This window comes from Rhipicephalus sanguineus, chromosome 5, assembly GCF_013339695.2.
Source record: "Rhipicephalus sanguineus isolate Rsan-2018 chromosome 5, BIME_Rsan_1.4, whole genome shotgun sequence".
In the NCBI taxonomy this organism is placed as follows: domain Eukaryota; kingdom Metazoa; phylum Arthropoda; class Arachnida; order Ixodida; family Ixodidae; genus Rhipicephalus; species Rhipicephalus sanguineus.
Genome location: NC_051180.1, coordinates 168,748,046 through 168,775,490, shown reverse-complemented (window position 1 = coordinate 168,775,490; position 27,445 = coordinate 168,748,046). Strand labels below are relative to the sequence as shown.

Here is a 27,445-nt window from a genome sequence, read left to right as displayed (position 1 = left end):
AAGCAGGGTGTGTCGTCACTACGCTTTCATATGTAAAAGAAGAAATCACCTAGCTAAGCACACGAAATGTAGCATCACAGACCAGTTATCAATATCGTTTCCGATAAATAAAGTTGTGGTACAGTGCATTTGATTGTCTTGCTGTCGATGACTTCAAGCAGTGCGTTCTCATTGTTTGAAGGATATGTGCCGCTGGTCTATCACATCAGGTGATTCCGCTGCTTCGCTGACCAATCACCTGCGCAGCGTAGATAGGAGCCCTCTTTTTTTTCATTTATTCATGCGTTGCACAAGCGGGACATGCGTATTTGGACCGCGTGCTCTGTGCTGAAAGTGACAGCATATAAGCGTTTGACGAGACGTAGGCAATTATTCTCCGGCGAACGCGCACGGAAGCTGTTCGAGAATTCGAAAACATTCTCCTTATTACGCGAGAACGACGACGTGGTCCCCCCCCCCCTATTTCAAGTTTCTCTAACAGCCCTCCGAGAGAGAGAGAGAGAAAGCTCTTTAATGAACAACAGAGAATTCTGCCGGCGTACCTAAAGACACCTATCGCAAATGCAACGGATCGAATTCACAAGCAGTTTCGTTCGTAAAAAGCTTTTGCTGTTTAGTTATTGACCACCTCATTTCCTTAATTATATGCCTCTTCGCATACACTACGCTTTTCTTTTACGAAGAATTCTGTCCTAACAAGATTTCGTGAATCTGGACCCAGTATTTCCTTGAATACTTCGATGCCTCAATATGTTCTATAGATACACTGCAGAGCCTATACTGCGGCTCAGGGACACCGAGCTTTGTAACTGATTTCCACGTCACTTCCTCTTCTCTGTTTTAAATCGCTCGAGGCAGACTGGAGACCTGCACGGCAGCTTCGTGCACGCGATACGTCATGCTGCTTTACGTTGACGACAGCGTCAGTCTGTTAAGTGGTGCTTAAGACGTACTGGTCGGCTATTTGGTTAATCGTGACTGCATACGCCAGCGCACATCACAAAGAAATATGACAAAGAATATCGCTATAAGCTTGTCTATTCTGACGCCCTGCGTTCAGTGCGCATGTTTGTTGCGTCCTTGTTTATGACGTGTGATATCACAAATGGTGGCCCTCGGCCCTTGCACTGGGTTTCTGCGTATGCTAATTAAAATTTACTTTCCCTTTCCTTCCTCGAGCATAGCCACTATACCTCGCATATTGATCACTGCGAGTAAAAAAAAAAACCAAAAAAAAACCAAGGACTAAGTAAGTTTAGTGATTTATGGTGTTTTTGAGCCAAAGCCAAGCAAGCGCAAACCGGTTCAACCGCTCTCACCTCCGGGTGCCGTGCAGAGCAGTGAGAGCGACTGTCCGTCGATGGCGGTGACGCTTCCGTTGAGCGGCCTGCCCCGGCTGTCGCGGATGACAACGGCACGCGGCGGCACGATGACTGTGAGGCGTACCAGTCGGTTGAGCGTTTGCGCCTGGCGGAAGTCGACGCGGCACATGTACACACCGTGCTGGTCGGAACGCAGCGAAGAAAGCACCAGGCCGACGGGACGAAGGGTGAAGCGGGCCTCCCAGGCGTCGTCCTTCCACACCTGCGGACACAACGGCAGCGCAACGTTTGTATCGATGTTCACTCATTATGGCTTCATCAATCAATCAATCAATCAATCAATCAATCAATCAATCAATCAATCAATCAATCAATCAATCAATCAATCAATCAATCAATCAATCAATCAATCAATCAATCAATCAATCAATCAACTATTTATTACCTTGACCAATTAATTATTTATTGTTGATCGACCCGATCGAGTGATTGACTGGTTCATTCATTCGTTCATACATTCATTGATCGATCAAGTCGGCACATGGCGATGGCCATGTGCCGACTTCGTCTGACAGACATAATAAAGTGTGACTTATAATATACATTCAGATGCTATTTCATAATATCCAGAAGATAACAGAAGGTCCAAAAGGTAAAGTTCTGTTCCGCGCACCTTACAAGCTGTGCATTCACGGGAAATGCCAGCACGAGCGGCGCAACAGAAAGCACAAGAATTATTTCGTCACCTGTGCCAGCAATGTTGTTTTCAGTAGCCCTCTCTCTCTCGTAGTAAACAATATGTAGGTGAAACGTGAGGCCGTGCCGATGATCGCATAAAAAAGCACTCCAGTCATAATTGCGTGTTCGATGTTCGGCTCTCATTATCACCGCAGTTCTCGGGGCTGTGAACCGGTCTTTGCTAAATATGCTGTTGACAGCAGAGGCGTTAACACGTGAAATAATTCTAGGCCCATATTGTCATGTGGTCGTGACGGCGAAGAAGGCAGCAGTCGGGCTGTCAAAAACGAAACTATTCATTGGGTGAACTCTTGTCTAGAAAAAGAAGTCAAAGTATCAGTGATCGAACCTTCAAGCATTATTACTGGTGCTCGCGTAAGCTCCCGGATAAACTTGACTAGTCGCGTCGTAATCTTAACAGAACAATCTGAAACAATCGCGATGATTCGCAAACATTGCGGCGCGGCCTGCGCCGAGCGCTGCTAACAGCTTTTGTGGGTGAAACTCGATCACGTCAGAACAAACAACTAAGGACTTGTGGCAATGCGATTTCACGTCTTGGCCGTCAGCAAGCCATTCGCGCAGTAGGAACGAACCTTACGAGGGTTGTGAAATGCACACGCGCAATGCGATAAGTGATGAGTGTAAACACGGATCGTCAAAAATAAAACATTTCGTTGCAAATTAGCGCTAAACCTCCCTTCTTTCTCTCCTTGTCCGCTGCCGTTTGTCATTATGTTATTTGTTTCACATGCGTTTCAGCTGAGATAGAAAACCTACATTCATGGAACACCCGGGTGTTATTTCTTTATTCGAGACAACGGCTAGCTTTGCCTTTTTCGTCCGCATCCTAAAGGGGTACGATGTCCTATTTCTCACAAAGATATGGGATGGTCCGCAAGGCTGTGCAGTGTAGGAGAGCGTCCCATTAATCAATGCGATGTCAACTACCGCATTTGCTCCTATACTTGCAGCACTCGGTAGCAGTGGCTAAATTTGTCTAATGCTGGCTGGATGATAGCTATTGCCCGATAATTTCGCCACACACTGTTATAAGAGCAGCGCGTTTTCATTCAGTTTCAATAAAACGATTAAGCTGCCCACCAATTCTTATCTAGTATGTATCTAGTGATTTAATAATTAAGTAGTTACTGTCAGATTGAGTACCAGGCCTTGGAAAGTAGTTGGTTGAGCATGGATTGTCAAACGTATCCAAAATACACACAGCACGAAAATACACAGCCTGGTCCATTCACACTTCGCAACAACGAACCACCGCAAGTGTCGCTGCACAACGTATTGTATTGCATGAAGATGCAAAGAGCATGTGAATGGAAAGAGAAACGATGAAATGCGGCATGAAGCATTTCGCAGTGCACGAAACAAACTTACAAAAAATTGAAGAAAGTTACCCAGTGGTTTGCACAAAAAGAGAGCTGAGCACTTTCTGTAATATTGAGCTTGTAATATGAAATGCCTTCAGGCGTGCTTAACGTAGTCGAAAGTGAGTACATTTAACTGAAGAATAAATAGGCAGATGGGCACTTTATTACTTTTTCTTATTGACTTATATAACTTGTACAATTATGTGGGTCTCCATACGGTGACTAGGTTAATATTGTGCATTCACGGTTAGTACTGTACTTGCATCGCTAATTGCACGATATGCTGTCTCCTACGTAAGTACGTTACCGCGCCCTATGATTTTGCATATCTACTCTACAAACTTTCATCCCAGTACTTATTTCCTTCATACACGAGCTTAACAAACGCTTCGTTTCGGGGATCGTTTGTCATTTCAGGGGTGGTGGTTAATGATGTGCCTGCCTCAAATCTGCGGCTGGTTCATCTTTCATCCTTGATTGCCTGCTTAATTAGCATTGTCACTGTGCCTGCAAGGCGTATTCATTTCGTGAAAATTTCTCGGAACATATATCCGGAATCTTTAGCGCTATTTCCTAAAGATGCCAAGATTGTTTTAGACTCGCACTATTTCTTTTCGCCTTTTATGCATTTATTAAAGAAATCCTCGAGTTTATCTTCCAATGGTGGAAACGAACCTTTAGCTTCAATTTACGAACAGTGTTAATGACTGAGCATGTGCTACCGCGCTTTTCAACTTCCGCAGCGTTTTCTTTCTTAACTACTAAAACGAAGCTTACCATCCTGGACAACAGAGAAATGCGGGAAGTTTGCACTAGGTCGAGCAAGGCTTGGCATAGCGAAGCTGGTTGACCCTCAGCTCGTTGTGCTGCAGCAGCGGAATTAGGACACCGGCGGCAATTGAATCCAGCGTGCTTGGCAGAAGATGCGGCAGCCAAGAGACGGTGACGGGAGGATCCGGATTACGCGCAAAGCTTGTCACTCTGAATGTGTTGAAATCGCTGTCTCTGAGCGATGGTTGCTATTGCAACGGTGGTTGCTATTGCGACGGCTCGGAGGCGGCTGCTCCACGGCGCAGTGGCGGCTTGGCGGTTGCTACGGCAACGGCGCAGCAGGGTTTTTTTTTTTCTGTTAACGGACGCCTTAATTCCAGCTTTACCAGCTTCGCTGGTAAAATGCTACCTATGAGGCATCGAATAAAGAACTATCCCGATTCCTCGCTGTTTACGCTTGCTTTGAACAACTATACCTTCAGGATGGAGGCAACGTGTTCGCAGATGTCGCTGAAGCAAGAACAAGGATTTACTTCTTCTTCTGAATCATCTTTGTGCAACTTTGTGCCTATCCCGCGCAGTGGGTTGAGCCAAAGTACTGAGGAACCAACCAACCAACCAACCAACTTTGTGCAAAGCTCGGATGTGTGCAAGCTGAAGGAAGACAAAGGTAATTGTTAACTAACATACTTTCGTGAATGCAAGATCAAAAGCAGAAGTTTCACATTTTGGCACGTCATTATTCTTCTCGTGGTAATGACATCATCATCAAGAATTATTCATTTGGCAACCCTGAATGGTTCGCCGTCGTTCTTACGCAGGAGCTTGTACAAAAATTCGCTGCAGTAACATATACAGGCTCGAGCTGCAGTATATTACGTCTATATGGTTATGCTTCTGCTAATTATTTATTCCTAACCCATTCCACTATCAAAGGATGCATATCTCTTCTACACACGCGGTGAGGAACGTCGCACAGATTTCCTTCTTGCCTGGCACTATTAATGATCGACATTTAACATTTTACAATTTCGAGCTAACGGCTTCCATTATGCTGCTTCCTTTTCTTGTTGTGGCCGTTCGATGTAGATAATTTATTATTAATTATTTATATAGTGCACAGCTGAACGCTTTATAATAATTGTTGGGCTTTAACGTCCCAAAACCAAGATATGATGATGAGGGACGCCGTAGTGGAGGGCTCCGGAAATTTCGACCACCTGAGGTTCTTTAACGTGCAGGTGAATCTAAGCACACGGGCCTCACGCATTTTCGCATCCATCGAAAATGCGGCCGCCGCGGCCAGGATTCGACCCCGCGACCTTCGAGTCAGCAGTCGAGTACCATAACCACTAGACCGCCGTAGCACGTCTAAACGCATTATGTGTCATTGTATGAAAGCAGCTCTACATTACGCCTTTCGGTTGAAACCATCTCGTATTTGATGGCGACTATGCAAAAGCTCCCACGTTAAACGTATGCGGCGCTGAAAGTATCCTAAATAAATAAATAAATAAATAAATAAATAAATAAATAAATAAATAAATAAATAAATAAATAAATGGCACCGCAGCATTGTAGAAAACAGCCATTACGCGCTGTTGCTTTGAGAGTGTGGCACTTAGTCGGCTCTGGCCACCCTTGATTACGAAGTTCTCGCTCGAGGTAGCCCGACCACGAGAAAGTGCGGTAATAAATGACGCGTCCGGTTTGGACAGAGAGAGGAAAGTTGTTGTCGCAACCTGCATCGGGCCTTACGCGTGTTATGGTCCTCTGGGCAAACATGCCTGGTTAATGCATTCCGAGCACAAGCTAGAAACAGTATGCGAGCCACGTTATGGTTAGCTTATACAAGAAACGGACACACAAAGTTGGCATCACATCTTTACCGAGACGCAGCGCGCTGTCGCTATGAGTGCGGCGAAGCGAACGTCATTTACCACTTCGCCCAGATGTGCAGAATGCAATAAAAAATGAATGATTTCTAACTACAGCAGCCATAAACATCGCCGGAGAGCAATAAACACTGCACAAGTGACTAACTGCGTTAGTCAATGCTTTATAGAAAAAGGTTAACCAGCATTCTGTAAAGACGCGTAAAAAATTGTGTTACTGATATACCTCAGAGAAAGAATGCATCGTAATTACAAAGGCAAAATATCAATATATCGATATTGTGTACGAAAACTGTCCTTACAGAAGGACAATTTTAGTTTAGCGTTTGCCTGATAGCGGGTTCCAAGGGAATAGCGTTACCGTACCGCGAATATTCGTTGCGGAAAGAGAGTTTGGGGGAAGCAGTATAACGTTTTCATGCCCAAGCTGTGACTGCATCGTCTCCTAGCAGATGATGAATGCGTTAAAAAAATTTTTAAAAATTACTGAAAATTGTGCCTTGCAGTCAAACGTGCAGCAATATTACTACTTTTTGATAATAAATATATGAAAAAAACTCATGAAATACGCACCAAAAGGTTTGCCGTGTGTCGTAGATAGAAAATTATCATTATCATGAACCGGCACGAGCTTAATGATTGCCCATGCGTTCTGTACAGATAATTACCAAGAGAAGCTGAAACGTGCCCACCAGCTGTCATGTGACCCAGCCTTGCGCAGCTTGGTGCAAGCTGCGCTATTTTTTAATGCGAAGCAGCTTTTGCGCTGGGCTGTGTCCGTAGTTCCAATGGTGACCGTTCCACCTAGCATAGCCATCTGAGGGCACGCTCGCGCCAAGGAGAAGTCTTCTTCGTCTTGTTCTTCGACCGCTTTGATGATGATACGTGCAGATCACCTTAGGGGCCCGGGCTGCCGTATGCTGTCCTAGCTTGCCGCAGCGCAGACAAAACCATGTGTGCTGGCACGCGCTAGCGCGTTCGGGCCTGTGTAAGGGGCGGGGTAAGGCGCTGTGGCCTCTCCCCCTTACACTCTCTCAGCAATCACGTGATGGCGTCGGCGAACGAGATTCCGCAGACGCGCGATGGACCCGCGTGGCGTGCCCCAACAAGAGTTCGGGTCGAGTAACAGCAACAGCAACTACAGTGAATTCATGGTGTGCTCCAATTGCAAGGGCGCGTTAACATCGTACAAGGTGCCCGTGATGAACGGAACATCAAGTCGACCCGTGCGCTGCTGCACATCCCCACATGGTTCCCTTTAGTGGGAGATGGTGTAATTTTTTTTACTTCATCGTACAGTAAGCGCATAGCATTAGCGCATGACTTAGTCTCTACCGCACGCTATCGTATCTTTAGTAACGCGGCACGCAACGATGTGACATCGCTCTCCAATTATGCATGTTCGAAGCTTTCATCTCTTTCGCGTGGCTTTTTTTTTTCTGCGCCAGTAGCTTTTTACGCCACTAGCAGCCAGTTTTACGCCACTAAAGTGCCAGTTCACTTTAACGTCAACTTCATTGAGTCAAATAGTTTCAATCAAGCTGAGGGAATTGGACTCGTTGGTACATAACGTAAGTGGAATATATTGCACGCTGAGACAAGGCCAGACTAAGCAAGACTTGAGTAGCTCCTGTGTCGTCTTGCCTACTCCGTCCTTGTAAGAGTGTCCACTATTCAATTTAGCTTCAATCAATGGTGATATCGCTAACTTATCGCAGGAACAAGACCTGCTTGGCTTAGTTGTCCATATGGCCTATATGGACAACTAAGCCAAGCAGGTCTTGTTTCTGCGATAAGTTAGCGATATCACCATTGATTGAAGCTAAATTGAATAGTGGACACTCTTACAAGGACGGAGTAGGCAAGACGACACAGGAGCTACTCAAGTCTTGCTTAGTCTGGCCTTGTCTCAGCGTGCAATATATTCCACTTACGTTATGTACCAACGAGTCCAATTCCCTCAGCTTGATTGAAACTATTTGACTCAATGAAGTTGACGTTAAAGTGAACTGGCACATATACCACATGGTGTCCAAACCGCGCACAGAGCGACAGAACCTTAACGCTTTAGTGCACAGTAACTGCCCCATCGACACTGAATCAAGGAAAACATTATGATTACTAATCAGCCACCGGTAAAATGTTACGCTTAAAATGCGAATGATTTTGCTCACGTCGGAAAAATGGACGTTTGTGAAAAGAAACTGAAATTTTAAATTCAGGTTGATGTCGACCTGCATACGATGCCGGCTTGATATATATATATATATATATATATATATATATATATATATATATATATATATATATATATATTATTCTGATGATAACTAAGCCACTAAATTGTCGCCTTTGATTGCGCGATCTATAATCGCTAAGCGTGAGCGCGCATCATTCGTTCTTCCTTATCTTTTTTCTCTACTTTCTAGCTTCCCTTTCTCCGAGTGAAGGCTATCGATCAAGTTGTGACCTCGTTAATCTCCCTGCCATTCTATGCTTTCACTCTATCGGCTATCCACCACGTGTTGAACCTATTTTTGTTGTGTATGAGCCTTTTTCTTTATGTGACTCAGTACAAGCAGTATTTTCCCATTCAGTCACAGCTTATTCTTCTTCTTATGTGGCTTATTCACATAAGTCACAGCTTATTCTTCTTATGTGGCTAGTCACCATATAGCTCTGCATTGACTGTAGTTATTGTTCCCACAAACAGATGGCTCCATTAACCTGGTTGTACTCAACAAAGACGGTAAAAAAAACTTCTATAAACTGAGTTTGAATAGTCAAAGTCTTTTCTCCTACGTTTAAGTCACCGATAACCTTGTATTAATGTAATCTAACGCTCGAGCTGCCCTGCGTGAGACTTCGGTACAGGCAGCATCCCAACCATTGCTGCACGTATTTTATAGAAAAAACAAAAACACCATTAGATCGAACGGAACCCCGAAAGTTTGTGCAAGTCTACCCGATGTCGCCACAAATGATCGCATCGAAACGTTCAGACTGCCCGGAGGAGAGGCTAAACATTTCATTACGGGAGCAAATATTGGCTAAGTGAAGCATCTAGGTTACGTGCAATTGTCCTATGCAGACGGGCACTCACGAGTCATTTGGCACAGAATGGTCGGCTTCCAAGCTCCTCCATGTCGTGCTTTCCGTGTTCTACCTTATCGGCGATTTTCTCTCTTTCGTCCTTGCGCACGTGGCGCCATACTTGCACTCAAGGAAATGAGGTTGCCGTGCTTAGAAGGCGATTCATACTGCTGATTTCTTTAATGGTTTGTTCGTTATGCGTGAATTCAGACATGGACATAGTAGGTTCAGAACGCGATCGCCACGTGTCAGATATGACCGCAGATATCAGCTCGGGAAATGTGCGAGTCAAATACACCCGAATAGAGAATACCTTCACTGAACAACGGTAAAGACAACTGAGCGAACGCTCGTGCCACCGGCGTCGAAATTGTGCGAAAGACGCGGGCGCTATGTCCTCCAGCGTCTTGTTGCATACACGGTCGACATTTCGCCATTTATTTCTGAACGAGTCGAACGACCACGAGAAACAACAGCCAATATTAACTGCAGGCGCCACCTCCAAGCAGCCGGCGTAACAATCGATGCATACTGGAAGATCGCCTCCCTTCTGTTTGACGCTAAATTCTGTGTCCCCGCTGCCTGTGAAACGCGCTCGTCCGCATCCTTTTCTGCGAGAGCCGCTTTACCCATTACCTTTCGACAATCAATTAAGAAAGGCGGCGATGAAAATCACTGGATTATTCGGCCTGATTGTGTTATGCTTGAGAGAGGGAGAGAGAGCAGAAATATAGGAAAGCTAGGGAGGTTAACTAGACTATACGTCCAGTTTGAAACCCTACACATGGAGAGGGGAATAATGGAGCAGAAAGGAGAGAGACACACACATTTCACATCACATACACAGTGCCGAGTTTCACAGGCGGTCGCTCAATGAAGTTGCTTTCAAGTACTGCAGGGGTGCTCGTGTGACTTTCTGGGCTGACGTGCTGCGCGACCAGGAGCCCAAGATCTTTCCTTCCTTAAAGGGCCGATCATCGAGTCTACTCAAGGCACATTGGAGAGTCCGGCGATCTCCGTCAAACTGGGGACAGTGGCACAAGATATGTTCAATAGTTTCTAAATAATTGCAGCTTTCGCACATAGATGAACCTGCCATGCCAATGCGATGGCTGAATGAGTTGGTAAACGCTACACTGACCTACAAACGGCCCGCGATGGAGCGCCCACACTCTGCACAACAACCTCGGGTTGCTTCGAAGAGTCCTAAATCGAAACTCACGATGCGGACCTCCTGACTATATTTTAGCAGTCGAGCATACCCTTGTCAAGAGTAGACTCCGCAAGATAACTTCGTCAGATCGCGCATAATAACACGCTAGCGCATTGGAATTATCCGCTGAACTCCAATCGTCGCCCACAGAACCTTGAATCATGTTATGCTTCGACGGTTGTTCAATCTACCAGGTAGTACATATATTTTAAAGGGCCCCTCACCAGGCCACATAGCAAATTTTAGTTAGACGCTGGAAGTTGTTGCGTGCCGAATGAAGAGCAGTATGCCGCAAGAATTTTTGGAATCGGTTCATTACGAGCTGAGAAAAACAATAATTTGTAGCGGCGCGAAACCATGATGCGAGGAGGCGAGTTTCAAACCCTTGCCACTCGCCCCGTGTAGCCTTAGCAAGCCAAATCCCTCCCCTGCCCTCTTGACTTGACACATACGCACGTACACGTCATGCGCATGCATGGTCACGTGCGCATGACGTGCCCGAACCAGCCCGAGCACGCGAGCGGCGTTGCACGGCCGCTACCTTTTTTTTATGTAGCGTCCGTGGGCGTTTTGTCCGCGTTCTCTGTGGTGTACTGCCTGTTTCTGCGCGATGGGCATGAAAGGTGAGACATTTGTACGGGCACGAGAGTGGCGGTATCATGAGCCAGTGCCGCATTAACGTTTACTTGGGCGCGGTAGAATAAATGAGCATAATGAGCGCTCGAACGCGCCAGAACATTACTTTCGTTTCCAGGGCTGGCGTCTGCTCGATGCGCTAACCGCGGGGACACGAACGCATGGGAAAGGGAGGCACATTAGCCCCGTATCTCACTGCATTACACGAAAAGAAAATGAAAAAGACGCACACATTCCCTTTGTGTGTCTCATTATTTCTCTCAAATTTTATTAATCTATTCAAGCAACAAATTACAGAAACTACACATGTCGTGTCAAATAATTATCGCAGTGTCACGTGCTACTGTTAGCGACGTCAGAGCACGGTCATCTACGTAGAGGAGCGACGTCACAGCACTACCACCTACGCAGGGCCATTTTCTCATGTACGTCATCCCCTCATTCTCTAAAGCACGCGCCCGCGAGAGGAAGGGCAAGCAGCGTTCACCTTGAAATTTCACCCTTTTCGGCGGCGCGTAGCGTTGCAAATTTTGGCAGACGTGATCGTGGACGCCCAATGTATGCATTGCGCTCTTTAGCTCAAAATTGTCAAACGTGGTGAGGGGCCCTTTAAGAATATAAACAACGAGTCTACGGACGGCCACTCTGACCGCCCTTGCCGTTTCTCTTCTATGCACAGCGTTCCTTCCACCGGTTGTATATATTCCAAAAAATATATATATATGGTTGATTCGTGCGTCACAGGAATTCGAATGACACGTAAGTAAAGCATGTCTTCACAGAAGCCGTTGAATGTCTATCATACACTGATATACGAGAGCTTGCACAATGTGTATTGGTGTTTGGAAGCTATAGCACCGCTTCATTTGGACGCACCAACGTTGACGCCTGGTGGCACATCTCCATCCTGACGAATAAAGTCCATGAGCATGATTAAACCTTCGTTGTAGCGGTAGTAGATTACATACCCCTGGACACAGCATATGGTGAATCCCGGGCAAAGGTAGCTTCAAGATGCGCATAATAAACTCTAACTAGACATACACTCTTTCTAATCGCCGTCATTTGAGGAGAAAAACTGCAAGGTGTGCGCTCACTAGTAGTCGGTGCCAATGCAGTCGAAGCAGTATTTGGAAGCAGCCCTACGCTGGCGAGGAGGCGTCACACGCTGACGCGAAAAGCGAGTCGCGTAACTGCGTTGTCAACGAATCTAACACCGTGGACGCCACATTTCACCGACCATTGAGTTTTCTACAATCTTGCAACTAAAGCCTCCGCCGCGCTGAGACTACCGAAACGCTCGTAGTCGGAGCTCGTTAGTGTCATGTTGCATTACTCGTGGCCTCCGAGATTGGCTTCGGCAACGCGCCGTTGCTAGTATTGCTCAGTCTGTTCCATTCGCACGAGGAGAGCCTAATTAGAGAAAGCCGTGCGAGAGCCAGAAGAGCGTCGGTTATGCACGCTGAGCTTCTATACTGAGCTTGGGCTAAGGTCGCTATCTCGCAGAATGTTAAAGAGTTAATAGAAAGATCACACCACCGCCGGGATAGAAACTCGATGAGAAACGCGAAGCGCGTCGTGTCTCCCATCTAGTCTGGCCGTGATTTCTCACGGTTCGAGCGGGGAACGCTGTGTGACAGCCAGGCGAGCGTAGTAGAAGTATATTTGAAGGATGGATGGATTGATACAACTTTATTTGAAATATTCAAAGTGAGTGTGGTTGGGCTCCTAGACGTCCGGGAGCCCCCTGGCCGACATCTCTAGGCAGGCCCGGTTCACCAGCGTCAGCTGGTCGTCCGAGCCAGTGGCCCGAAGAGCGGCCTCCCACGAGGAAAGGGAAGGATTGGGAATAGGGTCTACGACCAGGGGCTTTGGGCAGCTCCACAAACAGTGGAAAAGATCAGCCCGTGGAGCCCCACAGGTGGTGCAATGTGGGTGATGGAGAGCTGGGTAAAATAGATGTGCCAGATAGGGGGAAATAAATGCTTTCGTCTGGAGCTGGCGCCAGACCGAGCTCTGATTAGGGTTAAGGGAGTAGTGAGGGGCAGGTAAATCTCGTCTGCCGTTCCTGTAATAGGACGTAATCTGATGGTAGGTGCAAATTCCCTCTTCTGGTTTATGGATGGATGCTATGAGTGAGGCTTGCGATCAAGCCGCCACCTCGCAGTGTAAGGCGCTGACAAAATAATACCTATTTTGGAAACGTGCCGAATGGGATGGCCGTAGCAACGGTGCGCGTTGCCGAAGCTAATTGCGGAGGTCATCCATTGCTCTACCTAGCGCTCCCAGACGGCGACACCACTCACCGAAACAAGAGCACTGTGAGAGGAAAGTGTGAGACATAAAAAACGCGTTCTTGAAGCTTCCAGCATGTGTAACCTTGGGGCAGTGGGTAGAGCGTCCGTCACGTATGGTCGCAGATTGAGTGGTCGTGTGTTTGACCCCCGTTTACGGAACTTTTTCTTTAGTTTTTTCTTTGCCATCTTATCGCGTGCATTTCCGTGACGTATTTCCGTGACGGAAATACGCCATGAGAGTCTTGGTGGATCGCGTTAAAATCATGAACCAACTGGCCTAGCAGTTTAGGTTAGCCAGCACATGATATCCCTGTGGTTACGGTAATTTGTGGTCAACCGAACATTGGAAGGGGAGTTTGTACCTTACAAGTGCAATACTACGGGGTGCATACGAAAAAAGAAAAACCTCAACACTTTTATGCACCCCCCCCCCTCTCTTCGAATAAGCTTGAAAACAAAGCAGAGGCAGCAAACACGATTTGCAAATAGCAGAAAGTGCGAGAACACGATCAATGAGTGATCTCGGTGTTCTCTGACACATCCTTGCAAATTTCTGTCCCTATTAAGCGCTTCGTTATGCGAAGTCTTCGCTTTGTCGGCTATATTTTATTGCAGAATATCAAAAGATTTCAATTCTGCCATACTTTGTCGTAAATTGTGCACAGTATATATCTTCCCCAACTTAAACACGCCTCTCTGATCTAGACTGGCATTTCTACATCAAGCAGTAGGACTATTCAGAGGATGCAAAGCAAAGTTTCTAGCATATATAAGCACCGCTTCGGTAAAATTGACTCTGGCGCTGATTCTAACGGTGTTGGAAACGTCGCAGCAACTGCGACGTTTCATCAAAAGGGCGTCGTCGCGAGAGCTATCTCGACAGACATCAGTAGACGGCTCGCATAGCCTCGTACGCGCTCTGCTCTCACCGCTAACTCCACACTGAGACGACAGACAGCAAGTAAACCGCTTCTCTCCATGGAGGGTCCGTATTCCCCTGAATCAGCGTTTTGTAGAGTTACGTGAAATCGTGTCCAAAAGAGTTCGCTGCAGCCTTACTTTATATAACATTCCAACTTGTTATTACATTCACTACTTCGCTGTTGCGGCGAAACTGCTTTTTTCATGGATACGTGTGCGAATGCACGCTAGAACTTGAGCCACGTTGAGCGTTTTTTTTTTTTTTCGTAAGGCCTGTTTTCTCTTAAAGCACGGCTTTGACACCACCAGAGCTCAGGTTTGCAAATGGAACCTGCTGAGGTACAACGGGTGTGCAGTTTCAGGATTGCTGGTTGCGTTCTTTCGCAGGTGCGCCCTTATCCACTCCGCGCTTGTCCTGCTCTCTTTCTTGTTCCGTGTTTTTTTTTTTTTTTGCGCTATGGTTTCTGAAGAATGATGAACAATCAACACGCCCGAACGTTCTCCCTTCCGCCGAAACAAAATGGCAGCTGCGCAGTCGGTGCACTTGCACCGTTCTCTTGTCAAGTAAGTACTTCAAAGTGCATCATACATGGGACTAATACCAGACAGTGCCTGCGTTCTTAGGTTATTCGTCGAACGTTGCCAGTAAAGCACCCGTATATCTCGGTCTACGACCTCTGAGAAACATGGTGGAATGATGACACCATCTTGCCAAATGGTTCATACCTGGACTACAAGTAAACATCCTTCAGCGCTGTTATTTGACACAATATTGTGGTAAATTCTATAGTATGCGTCTTGTATATATGCCTGCATTTTCGTATTTCTTGGAGGCACTGAGAAAGTCACACACACACACACACACACACACACACACACACACACACACACACACACACACACACACACACACACACACACACACACACACACACACACACACACACACACACACACACACACACACACACACACACACACACACACACACACACACACACACACACACACACACAGAAATAAGCAGCAGAAAAATGAAGAATTTCAGAGCTAAAATTACTAAATTGATCACATGAATGCGGTACCATACGTTTCAATCACCGTTGTCTCCGCACGAGGAGGTACGATATTCCAGATCCAGACAAGCCTCAAACGGCTGAATGGGTAGTAAAAAGGTATTTGAAAAAGCGAACGTGTCTTGATCTTTCATGGCAAAAGGCTACAAGCACTCGGTGTTTCTGAATTGCCCTCCCTCCGAATAACTGAATAACTGCCGGAGCACAGCAGTTTTCTTCTTTCGAAAAGCGTCAGACTGTGCGAAAAAAAGAAAGATAACTTCGAATATGTTGACTGCAGACGCAGTGTTTCAGTTTGTGATTCCTGGTTTTTGCCGTTTCATGTTTGTTTTTTAGGATATTTTTCTTCAAGTTCACTGTGGTCAATAGCCCTCTGAAACATTTTGCTCCACTCTGATGACGCAGTAACAGCAGGGCGATCTCGCTCGCCCTGCGGAAGCACGCCAGCTATTACTTCTCCCAAGCGCCGCCCTTCAATAGAGTGTAAGAAACGTGCGAAATAAATATGTGCGCTCACAGCGCCGTCGTTCCGAACACTGTTAGACGACGGCCAAGATGATGCGCACAGCGAGGCGGTACAGGACGCAGGTGCGCAGATTGTGTCACAGACCTAGCGCACAATACCGCCTATCAACCCGCTCGCCAATTCTACACGAAGTCCTTAATTCCTTCTGACGCCACCTATGAAGAACTGTCTGTAAATACGTCAAATCGGTAAAATGTTATTCTAAGGCACTCGATATTACATTGCAATAAAAATAGTGTCGTAATATGTTCATGTGTGTTATAGTGATCGTTCCTAAATACTTTGTAATTAAATATATGTTTATTCTTAAGCCAACCATGCTCTGTTTCTGCATAAAGAGGATGAAATCTCAGACTAGAAATATAGCGGACATTCGTTTTTGGTATGCCCATGTTGAACAAAGAAAACTTATACTTTTGACGTGGGACGCGGGAAGCGGCACGTCTAACGACTCGTCAAATATGATAGTGCCTTCAGCAAAGTTATCATGTTCAACAGTACACTGCAAAATGAAGTTAAATGAAGACAAATTTACTATGCAGGAGGTTCAATTGTTCCAAAGCTCAATATACCGTGCTCTTTCTTAGCCCCTATTTGACACAAATAGCAAGAACAAGTGGTGTACTCAAGCGTGTACATAGCGTCTCAAATGATTAAGTAAGCCTGCTAAACTTTATAAAACAAAACCAGGAACACCTCCCTTCTGAATTCCTTTCTTCCTTCAACGCGTGGAGCGCCGTCACAATGAAATGCCTGATTCGAGTGCTGGCAGTGGTCCATTTAAACACGATCGCTAAAACAATAATGAACCTTACTCAGTAACCTGTTTAGTTTAATTTATCTCGACAGGCAGCGGCAGCAGTTACCCCGTGACGGCTTTAAAACACGTAAGTACAAGAGAGACGAGGCCAAATTAATTTAGACCGACTGGAGAGTTTCCGCTGAGGCGCCTGTATTGATAGACGAGATGTTTTCTTTGCGTTTGTTTTCTTTTTCTTTAGTTTCTCTCGTTGAAACAAAGTTTTCGCTCGGGCAGCCCGGATTTCGCTCCCATGATCTCTCGATCGGCCGGTCGATGCTTCGGTCGCTGATCCACCTTAGTGCCCAATGGAAAACCGATGTGTCTGCGAGGCCAGTAACCGTGGTGGTTGTAGGCTTTATACCCATCCACCGAGAGAAGTTGAGATGGCTATTGCCTGCGTGCGATTGTTTCATTTTATTTTTCTGGGCAATGTAGAGACGAAGGAACGACGTGATTTTGATAGATTGCCTCCTTTTTCCATTAACCGGGCCTACGTGGAACGAGCCATAGCCAATAGCCCCAATTTTGTCTTTCTGGTTACTTCTGTGCGCTGAACTAAGAAAAAAAAAAGGAGGTGAAGGTTTCCCGATTGGCTCTTTCTGCCCCTCGATCGTTTTATGTTTATAAAAGCGGCGAAAGCGGACCGAGCTAACGAAGACGAAGAAGGACATATCTCTTCTGAAGTCAGCGCACGCGAAAGGTTGTTTGCCGGGACATGGGCAGAACATTAAATTGCCTCAACAGTTTTTCCACTGCACATTTTTTTTAGCCTTATGGGCGGCGCATCTGACTGAAGTGCATTGCGTTGCTCGAATAGTATTACACAAGAAGAAGGTATAGGACAAGGCGCTCACTTTGCCGTGTCAGTGGAGTGCGTTTGTTCGTTTCGCTTTAGTTACCTCCGCTATCCTTCCCAGCTTCCTTATTTTGAATTTAGTTTTTAGTTTTTCGAGTTTGCTCATAAATTGTGAGTTGGCGTGACTGGAGATCTGATGGTCTGCATTTCCATCTGAGAACGCATTTCTTTCAGTCGTCAATCATAAAAGCGTTAATCAACAAACTATGCCTCGGAAATATCGCTTTCACTACTTTGCCGATGTGTAGTGCTCTGGTCTTTCACGCATGTACTTTATTTCACGCGCGCGCACCTGCTGTATTTTTCCCATTTCTCTAATCTAGTATTGATTTCCATTTACTTGGTTCGCACTTTTCCTATTCATCTATAGATACAAAGTACGTCGATTATGAGAAGGGGTGTGTTTAGTTGACACTAGAAAATATACTATGTATGTATGTATGTATGTATGTATGTATGTATGTATGTATGTATGTATGTATGTATGTATGTATGTATGTATGTATGTATGTATGTATGTAAGCATGCATGTATGCATGCATGGATGCATGCATGCATGGGGACGGATATTCGGTGGCCCAAATGCATATGCATATACAACAAACAATTGAAATGACCTTGCACTCACGCTTCCGGTGGTTTCACTCCAGCTTTTCCCGTAACCTCGTGCACAGTAGCAAGCGTCCATCAGTGCAACACATTGCAATACAATGCATTCCGTCGACATAAATAAAAGAACCACCCACGTGCGAACTACCAACCGCCAGGAAAGCGAAGCTGAACTTCTTTTGCCCCGTTTCTCGAAGAAGTAGTCTCCACAACGCGGTTGAACGACAGCACGAGCCGCTTTATTTGGATGTTACCAACACCGACAACGAGAAAATCACAATCCCTTTGCAAAATCTCAGCGAAAATGATTCAGGGGTAATCGTAATATTGTGTTTTCAATACGGCTGCAATAAAAACGTCTGGTTCTATGTCGCACTTGCACGTATTGTGTGTGTGTGCATGTTTGCAAGCGGCAAAGAAAGGCGCTTGGGCAATTTGTGTCATATTTTACCGCGGTCACCTTCAACAATAGACGACTGCTCTTAGCTAAAGACGCGGCTCGACGGTAAGCAAGTGCGATAGAAATTACGACACTGACGGCGTCATGAAATGCTGTCTGAGATGCCAGCTACAGTGGCAGCAGAATAAAATCGGAAGAACATAAAAAAAATAGCGGGAAATGAGTGTTTTTGAAGCACTTTCGTTCGTGGAACAGATCCAAAAGGCGCTTAACGCGCCACTTCGTTCGACCTTCTTGAAGACGCGCATTTCAATGTCCCGTACGGTGCCACTCTGTTCTCTCTTAGCGGGACTGGTCGATTAAAAAAAACAAAAAAGTCTAGCCGCGACCCACGCATTACGGTAGGTTAGTTTTGCTATGCTTTCCTCCGCGGTGCTACACATCCGTCATGCTTTCTTCTCGACTTCTCTCTGCTCTCGCTCCTAAAGAAAATAAGTAAATAAAAAAGAAACTTTTGTCCCCTTTCTGGGCTTAAGGAACACGCTGTCGAAATCTCTAAGCGCTAACTTTTTTTTAAGAGTGTCAACATGAAAGCATGCGACGACGTTGCACGTCTTCTTAGGAGGGCTTTCATGCCCACCCCCCTGTAAAAAGAAGACAGCTTGTCAAATTTGCAAGCATCTCGATTCAAGTACGTAAAAACTTTAAATCGAAATGTTGCCATGACAACAAGGTCCCTTAGGAAACGGGGTCCCGGTTGTAAATGAATGTGTTTTCTAAACGGAACCCGCCCCCTCCCTCTCCCCCTCCAAAAAAAGAACACCAACCACCGTTTCGCTTTAAGGAGAGCTGTTTCTGACGTGAGGTGCACGAGAAAAATGAAGAACAAGCGAACGGTTCCCTGTCATCATCCCTCTTTTTTTTTTCTTTGTAACATTATCTTAAAAGCATTTTTTCTTATTTCGACTGCTGTCTAGAGAACAATAAGAACAGCATGAGACAGTGTCAATGAAGAAAGACATAAACAGCGTTGTATATTTCTTCGCTTGTCCCTGTCTCAGCCTGTCTCTGTCCCTGTTCTCACTTTAACATGATCAACCAATATCGCCGTGTCTCAAACGTAGACAACGTTTTTGTCCTGCCCCTCACTATCGAACCGCAGTTACTAAGGTCAAAATACATTCTCGCTCACCAGCGGGGCCCTTGACAGACATATGGCGCTCCCCACAAATCCTAAGATAGCGAGGATGCCACAGACCTGAGAACAATCTAAATCAACGTCTATACAAATCTATCATACGCTGTGCCAGGAATGTCTGTCCGTGGTGTGGCGGCAGGCCAGCGCTCCCCCACGTAATGGGGATGTGAACTAAAACCAGTAGGCTTAGATAAATTTCTAAGGAGCATATAGTTTGAAAAGAAGCAGTGGGAGGAACATCTCGCCAGCTCGGACCATGCGACGCAATTCGCGCTCCTAGGTCACGTGCGCCGGGCGGCGAAAGCCGGTGGAGCCTTCGACCTGAAACACCACCCAGCTAGCTCTTGAATTCCCCTTTAGCCTCTTCTCTAGTATAAAGTCTCGTTCATCTTCTTCTCCTCTTTGAACCTCAACGCCGTTAGAAGTTGGACAAGGGCCCTGCAGCCTACGTCTAACTGATAAAACCTCAGTATAGCAGTTCATTGTCTCAGAACATCTCTTGCTGCAAAACTTCTTGCGAATGCCTCAAGTACAGGAGGACTTACAGAAATCTGTCGCAGGCTCCCACCGCTTCTTTGATTCCTTCTTCCCGATGAGCGCGCTGGAAGTTACAGAGAGAGGGTTGACAAAGAGGCAGGGAGCTACAGCGGCACACGTCATGGTCTTGAGCGCTTCAGACAAGCGCGACCCGAGCTAACGGGGGGGTTTCGACCCCCTCCCACGCCTAGCCGTGCGTGGCTTTGCCGTGTCCGGGGAAAAGGGGATCCTGGGGGTTGAGCCAATGCTGGGTGATTGGACCTTTAAGGCCCCCCAGCGGCGGCAACACACCCCTTTGGCCCCGGCTTCACGTAGACGGCACCCCCGGATTGACCCGCCCAGGGGGAATCGGCAGTCGCCTTTTCCTGTCTCTCCCCTCACATCTTCGCCTTTCCTCTTACTTTAAATCTTTCCTGTCCTCTCCTCCCTTCCATTTACTTCCAATTTTCTAGGCGGCAAGGGTTAACCTTGTGTGGATATCCAGTCTTGGTTACTCCATATTCGGTTATAGCAGCGTTGTACGGCTGGCGATGGCAGGATTTGCTCAGCATCTCTTGCCACGTCCCCTTGTTGGGCTCGGTGGTGGGCGGCCCGCACCGCTGCCGAAATGTAAGATAACTGCTATGTTAAGCGCACATTCCTTTACACCTGATCGTCACCCGAAAAGGTTACGCACCGAAGCAACCACCAAATTTTTTTCAAATGCCAATGAACAGTTTCCCAAATACCACGTAATACACAGTGAACAGTCTGATGGAAAAGCCAGAACTATCTCACCATTTTTGGTAGCAAGAAACCTCACAGAGCAACTGGGACCAGGCTACAAGGCCTCGAAAATGGCTAGTGGCGACCTATTACTAGAATTGAGAGACAAGAAGCAGTATCAAATGCTCCCAAACCTGACATCTTTTGGAAACATCCCTATCACAGTCACCCCACATAGATCTATGAATATCACTCGCGGCGTCGTTTCTGACGATGACCTCCTGAACCTAAGTGACGCTGAGCTTCTCGACGGATGGAAAGAGCAAAACGTAGTAAATGTGCAACGAATCAAGATAAGAAGGGACAACACAGAAAAACCGACAAAGCATATTATAATCACATTTGGATCAAGCGAACTGCCAGAGCACATAGAAACAGGCTACACTAAACTACGAGTTCGGCCATACGTACCGAACCCGCGAAGGTGTTTTAAATGTCAAAAGTACGGCCATGGATCCCTTGCTTGTAAAGGGCAATCCACATGTGCGAAATGTGCATCGAGAGACCACACTTCTGAAAACTGTAATTCTCCATGTCATTGTGTCAACTGCGGTGGTGACCACCCAGCCTACTCACGAGCTTGTGCAGCGTGGAAAAAGGAAAAAGACATCATCTCATTGAAAGTAAGAGAGAATATCTCCTTCAGGGAAGCCAGGAGGAGATGTTCGCCATTTCATGGTACGACCTATGCCGAAGTGGCGCGTCAGGGGGCAGCGTCGCATCGGCCTCCGCCACTTGCTGGGCCCGCGCAGAGCGAGCCGCCGGCTGTGGCGCCTGCCCCCAAGGCGGCAGTAGTACAATCTACTCCGCCAACCAGTGAACAGAGCCCCGCGACTCCAGGGTCGTCGGGTCTCAAGGCCTCGCCGCGCCAGGCGAGGCCCGAAACTCGAACTAGCAACTCGCACGTGCGGGCATCCAGTGCCTCCCAGCAGGCAATGGATACCACATCGGTACCTCTGGTGCCGAAAGACCGGCGCAGGTCTCTGGACCGCGCCAAGAAAACAAAAAAGCAAATAACGGGGCCGGTCGACGGTCCTGCTTCTTGAAGCAAATTATCCCACATCAACACCCTACACTTCCTTAGTGCTGAACGCAGAACACCTACATTTTCCTCAATATGTCCACACAAATATTACAATGGAATGCCAGAGGCCTTTTACATAACCTAGATTATATCAAAGACTTACTAAATGACTATCAGCCAAGAGTGTTCTGTGTTCAAGAAACACACTTAAAGTCAAGCCACCAGAACTTCCTAAATCAATACGCGGTTTTTCGTAAAGATCGGAATAGTGGCAATTCCTCATCAGGAGGCGTGGCAATCATCATACAAATGTCAGTAGCATGCCAGCACATTGCGCTACAAAGCTCAATCGGAGTTGTGGCTGTTCGGGCTATTCTATTCGATCGCCTGGTAACTGTTTGCTCCATCTATATATCCCCCGACGAAAGGTTCGACAAAATGGAGTTTGAAAGGATGATCGATCAGCTTCCAGAACCTTACGTGATAATAGGAGATTTTAATGCTCATAGTACGTTATGGGGTGATACGAGATGTGATGCCAGAGGTCGCGCAATAGAAAATTTTCTGCTTATATCTGGAGCCTGTCTGCTCAACAAAGCAGAACCCACATACTACAGCACCACTCACAATACATATTCATGCATAGATTTAGCCATTGGATCACCATCACTTTTACCTTACCTAGAATGGAAAGTTATTAATAACCCATATGGGAGTGACCATTTTCCTACTCTTTTAGAAACTAGACAATGGCATGAGAGACCAGCTTACCCCAAAAAATGGAACTTGCGCGGTGCAGACTGGGTTAGATTTAGAGAGCTATGTGCACTACGCCTCGAAGAAGTGGACCACCTAGGTGTAGAAGAGCTGGCTAGCTATATCTCCGAATATATCCTCACTTCTGCTAAAAAGTGCATACCTCTGTCTAGCACAAATAAAACTAATGCGAAACCATGGTGGAATAAGGATTGTGAAAATGCAAAGAAACGCCAGAACAAAGCATGGAGCATTTTCTCTCAGTACCCAACAGTCGAAAACTTGATACACTTCAAAAGCTGCAAAGCTAACGGCAGGCGCATTCGCCGTATAGGCAAAAGGGAAAGCTGGACACGCTATATATCCTCAATAAACTCTTACACAGATGCCCGCAAGGTGTTTAATAGGGTCCATAAACTCAAAGGACAACACCCAAATCCCTTCCCTATGGTCAATGACTCCGGTAACACAATAGAAGAACAAGCAAACACTCTTGGCGAACACTTTGAGAAAGTATCAAGCTCAGAAAATTATACCGAGAAGTTCATGCACCATAAACACATAGCTGAAAGTGTACCTCTGCGTCCGAACAGGCCTCTATCAGATGGATATAACCAACCACTAACACTCCACGAACTCAAGCTTGCTCTAGATTCTTGTGTAAGTTCAGCGCCTGGTTCTGACACAATTACCTATGAAATGATCGCAAATCTCCCCAACGAAACCCTGAACTGCCTTTTAGGTCTTTACAACAAAATTTTCGATACTGGCAACATACCCTCCGCTTGGAAAGAGGCCATTGTCCTTCCAATCCTCAAACGCGGCAAAGATCCTTCCTCGGTGAATAGTTACAGGCCTATTGCACTCACAAGCTGCCTACTCAAAGTATTTGAAAAAATGATCAACCGCCGTTTAATCCATTATCTAGAATATAACGGTATATTGGATCCTTGCCAATCTGGTTCCGAAGAGCTAGGTCCACAACTGATAATCTTGTCCTCCTTGAGTCATATGTACGTGATGCCTTTGTACACAACCAATACTGCCTTTCTGTTTTCTTTGATCTCGAGAAGGCGTATGACACTGCCTGGCGATACGGAATCCTGCAAGACTTAACGTCCTTCGGAATATGTGGTAGGTTGATTAACATCCTAAGAGACTACCTATCTGAAAGGAAGTTTCGTGTAAGAATAGGATGTGTATTATCGCGCACATTTCTTCAAGAAAATGGAGTACCACAAGGAGGAGTACTGAGCTGCACACTTTTTATAGTTAAAATGAACTCTCTTCGCCATGTAATTCCGCCTGCGATATCTTATTCAGTCTATGTGGATGACATTCAAATCAGTTTCAAATCCTGCAACTTGACCATATGCGAGCGCCAGATACAGCTAGGTGTTAACAGACTTTCGAAATGGGCTGATGAAAATGGGTTTAAATTTAACACCGGTAAGTCTACCGCTGTATTGTTCTCCAGACGAAGAGGGATACATCCTGACCCTAGCATACTAATGAATGGACAAAGCCTAATCATTGCTAAAGAACAAAAATTCCTCGGTGTAATCTTCGATGCTAAGCTCACCTTCATTCAGCATATAAAACAACTGCAGCTAAAATGCCTTAAGACTATGAACCTTTTAAAGATTTTATCCCATCAGTCGTGGGGGACAGACAGATATTGTCTCATAGCTCTGTTTAGAAGCCTGGTTGTGTCACGCATAGATTATGGATGCGTAGTATACCAGTCAGCTTCAAAGACAGCACTCAAGCTATTGGACCCTGTATACCACTTAGGCATCCGCCTGGCCCTTGGTGCCTTCCGTACCAGTCCTGTACAAAGCCTTTATGCAGAGTCGGATCAGTGGCCTCTGGACTATCAGCGCACATATCTAGGAGTCACCTATGCAACCCGTATCATGTCCCTGAAGCATCACCCATGCAAAGCGCTTATAAATGATGTGTCTACAAAACAGCTATATGCAAACCGGCCCTCAATCGCCCCGCCGTTTCCGTTGGCAATAAAACCTGTTGCAGAAAAACTAGAAATTAATTTCGCGGATCTACAGAAAACTGACCATTCTGAAGCCGTTGCCCCTTGGAAGCACCGTCCGGTCACTTGTGACTGGTCCTTTAAAGACTTTAAAAAGAAAACTTGTCCAAATGCGCTAATTGAGCAACATTTTTTGGCCCTTGAGCACAAATATCGTTCAACCGCCTTCTTTGATGGATCAAAGTCCTCAACATCTGTATCCTGTGCAGCCTATGGCCAAAACTTCTCCAGCACCAAGACCTTACATACACATACCAGCATTTTTACGGCTGAAGCGTTTGGAATACTGCTAATTATTGAGCACATTATACAACATAAGATACAAAGGTCTATAGTGTACACAGATTCCTTAAGCGTAGTTACAGCCTTGTCCTGTGGCAAGTACAGCAAAAACACTGTTTTCAACAAGCTCCTTAATACTATCAATGCAGCCTATAACTTAAACCTTTCTATAGTTCTATGCTGGGTGCCAGGTCACTCTGGGATCGCAGGCAATGAAATAGTGGACAAGAATGCCCGAGAAGCAGCTAGTCGGCACACTATAGATGTAAATTCTGTTCCTGGTGTGGACCTAAAACCTGTTGTACGGAGAGCGCTACGTAGACACTGGCAAGCTGAATGGGACAAACAAGTCGAGAACAAGCTCCATCTAGTAAAACCACAAATAACAAAACCTATGCCACAAAAACTCAACAGATTCACCGAAGTCACCCTAGCACGGCTCAGGATAGGCCACACCTATGCCACACATAAACACCTCCTGACAGGCAGTGATCCACCGACTTGTATACACTGTGCAGAGAATCTAACCATTCTGCATGTCCTAATTGAATGTCCCGCGCTTCACCAAGAGCGACTGACCCATTTTAGGGAACTTTACCGCTATCATATTCCACCTCATCCCGCGCTATTCTTATCACTCGAGCCAATGTTTAACCATAAGCGACTTCTTAAATACCTAGCGAAAACCAAGTTTTTAGAAATGGTATCATTCCATCCTAGTCACCAGGCTGGGCCTCACATGTGAGGTACAGCCTGTTGCCGTGCGTGTTGAAATACGTCCGAGCCCTCGCAGTTCTTGCGCAGGCAAGAATTCGGCAGTGAGGTTCTTGGACCTTGCCGACTCATTTACCATGAGAACCTGCAGCCAACGATATCAAGGATATGAAATAGATATTCATTTTAAGACACCGTAGTTATATATATTTTATAGATATGCCCCTGTACAGCAATTATTATAACCAGTGATTTTAGATAACTAAACTGAAACTATGACACTTGTACTGGCGCTCTTTGGCCTTAGATGCCCTTGTGCCAATAAAACGTAATAATAATAATAATAATAATAATTCAGACAAGCGCCGTACTGGCATGTGGCGGTCGCGGTACCTACGCAACCAACCTAGACAACAATCATAAATGATGACATAGTTCAACTTGAAGTTCCGAAGCAGCACAAGGAGCCCGGTTGCCGTGCTAGAGTTTGGTCAAGCTCCGCGGGAACCTGGTGCGCATCGCCATTATATTGTGTCAACTGTGGCCGACAGATAGCCGCAAGTCAAGACAGCTAATCATGAAACGGCTTGGGTTGGCTCAACAGCGAGTGACGCCTGTCAAGGAGTGTAGCCCGCGAGAAGCGTCGGAGAGATCAAGTGTGCTCTGGCAAAGATACCGAAGGTTTTAAAAACGACAGTGTGCATTAGTAAATTCTGTGGTAGCGGGCTGAGTATGAGGTCAGTGACGGATATGGACGCGCAGCTCGAAATTTCATGGTCGTACTACACCCGGTGCCACTTCGCATGAACACAGGCAGGAAGAAAACATAAACAGGCGACCGTCCATTGAGACCGGAAAAGCAAGAATGACATACTTTTTTGGGGCGTTTTTGAAAAGCGACATACATATTTTTTCTTCATTGAACTATATACGAACCATTGAAATATTACTGAGAATGTTTTAGCTATTGTGAAATCAACCGATCGCCGTGTCAGCGCTTTCAACTATGTAGTCAATACCGCGGGATTGCGTAGCTTGCTTACGCGTTTGCGCGCTGCGCATCGCTTATCAGCCAGCGCCCAAGTCTGGCTCAACTGCTTGAGTGCGATAATCTGTTGCCGGGCGTGCGCGTTGTTGTGTTGTCCCGCCCCCTGTGACCACGGCGTTCCTTATAAAAGGCTGCAGGCCACGCAATGGGGCCGTTGTTTTGTACACCTTCTTCCGCCAGCATGCCGCCTTAAAACGTTCGTTCTTCGTTCTCACGGCGTCTTCTCCTCCCGCTTGGAGCCCGTCTAGGCCAAGCGTAACATTGCTCAGAGAAGAAGAGTCAGCGATTTTTGCTGTCCTTGAAACTAAACGGTAATTTCCCTGATGCGTGCGGTACAATAATATTTTGCTGACACGGTCACTGACTTTTGATCGTCAGTGTTTTCCGACTGCGTTCAAGAAGTGTTGCAGGGTCCCTTTAACATATTTCTAGTTGATGAAACTTTTACCTCTAGATCTGTGTACCGTAGTGAACACAAAGCATGAAGCATCACTGAACATCCTTACATTCCTTTCATGCAATTCCGAACAG

The 27,445-nt window shown here is 46.1% G+C and overlaps 1 protein-coding gene across 1 annotated transcript in view; it reads right to left on the bottom strand.

Annotated features, from left to right (window-relative positions):
- LOC119394424 (nephrin) overlaps window positions 1–27,445 on the bottom strand; it is a 186,884-nt gene that overhangs the window by 146,733 nt on the left and 12,706 nt on the right. The window contains exon 2 of the mRNA XM_049416082.1: window positions 1,320–1,625. Within this exon, the coding sequence (XP_049272039.1) occupies window positions 1,320–1,625 (306 nt within the window). The remainder of the gene's footprint in view (window positions 1–1,319; window positions 1,626–27,445) is intronic.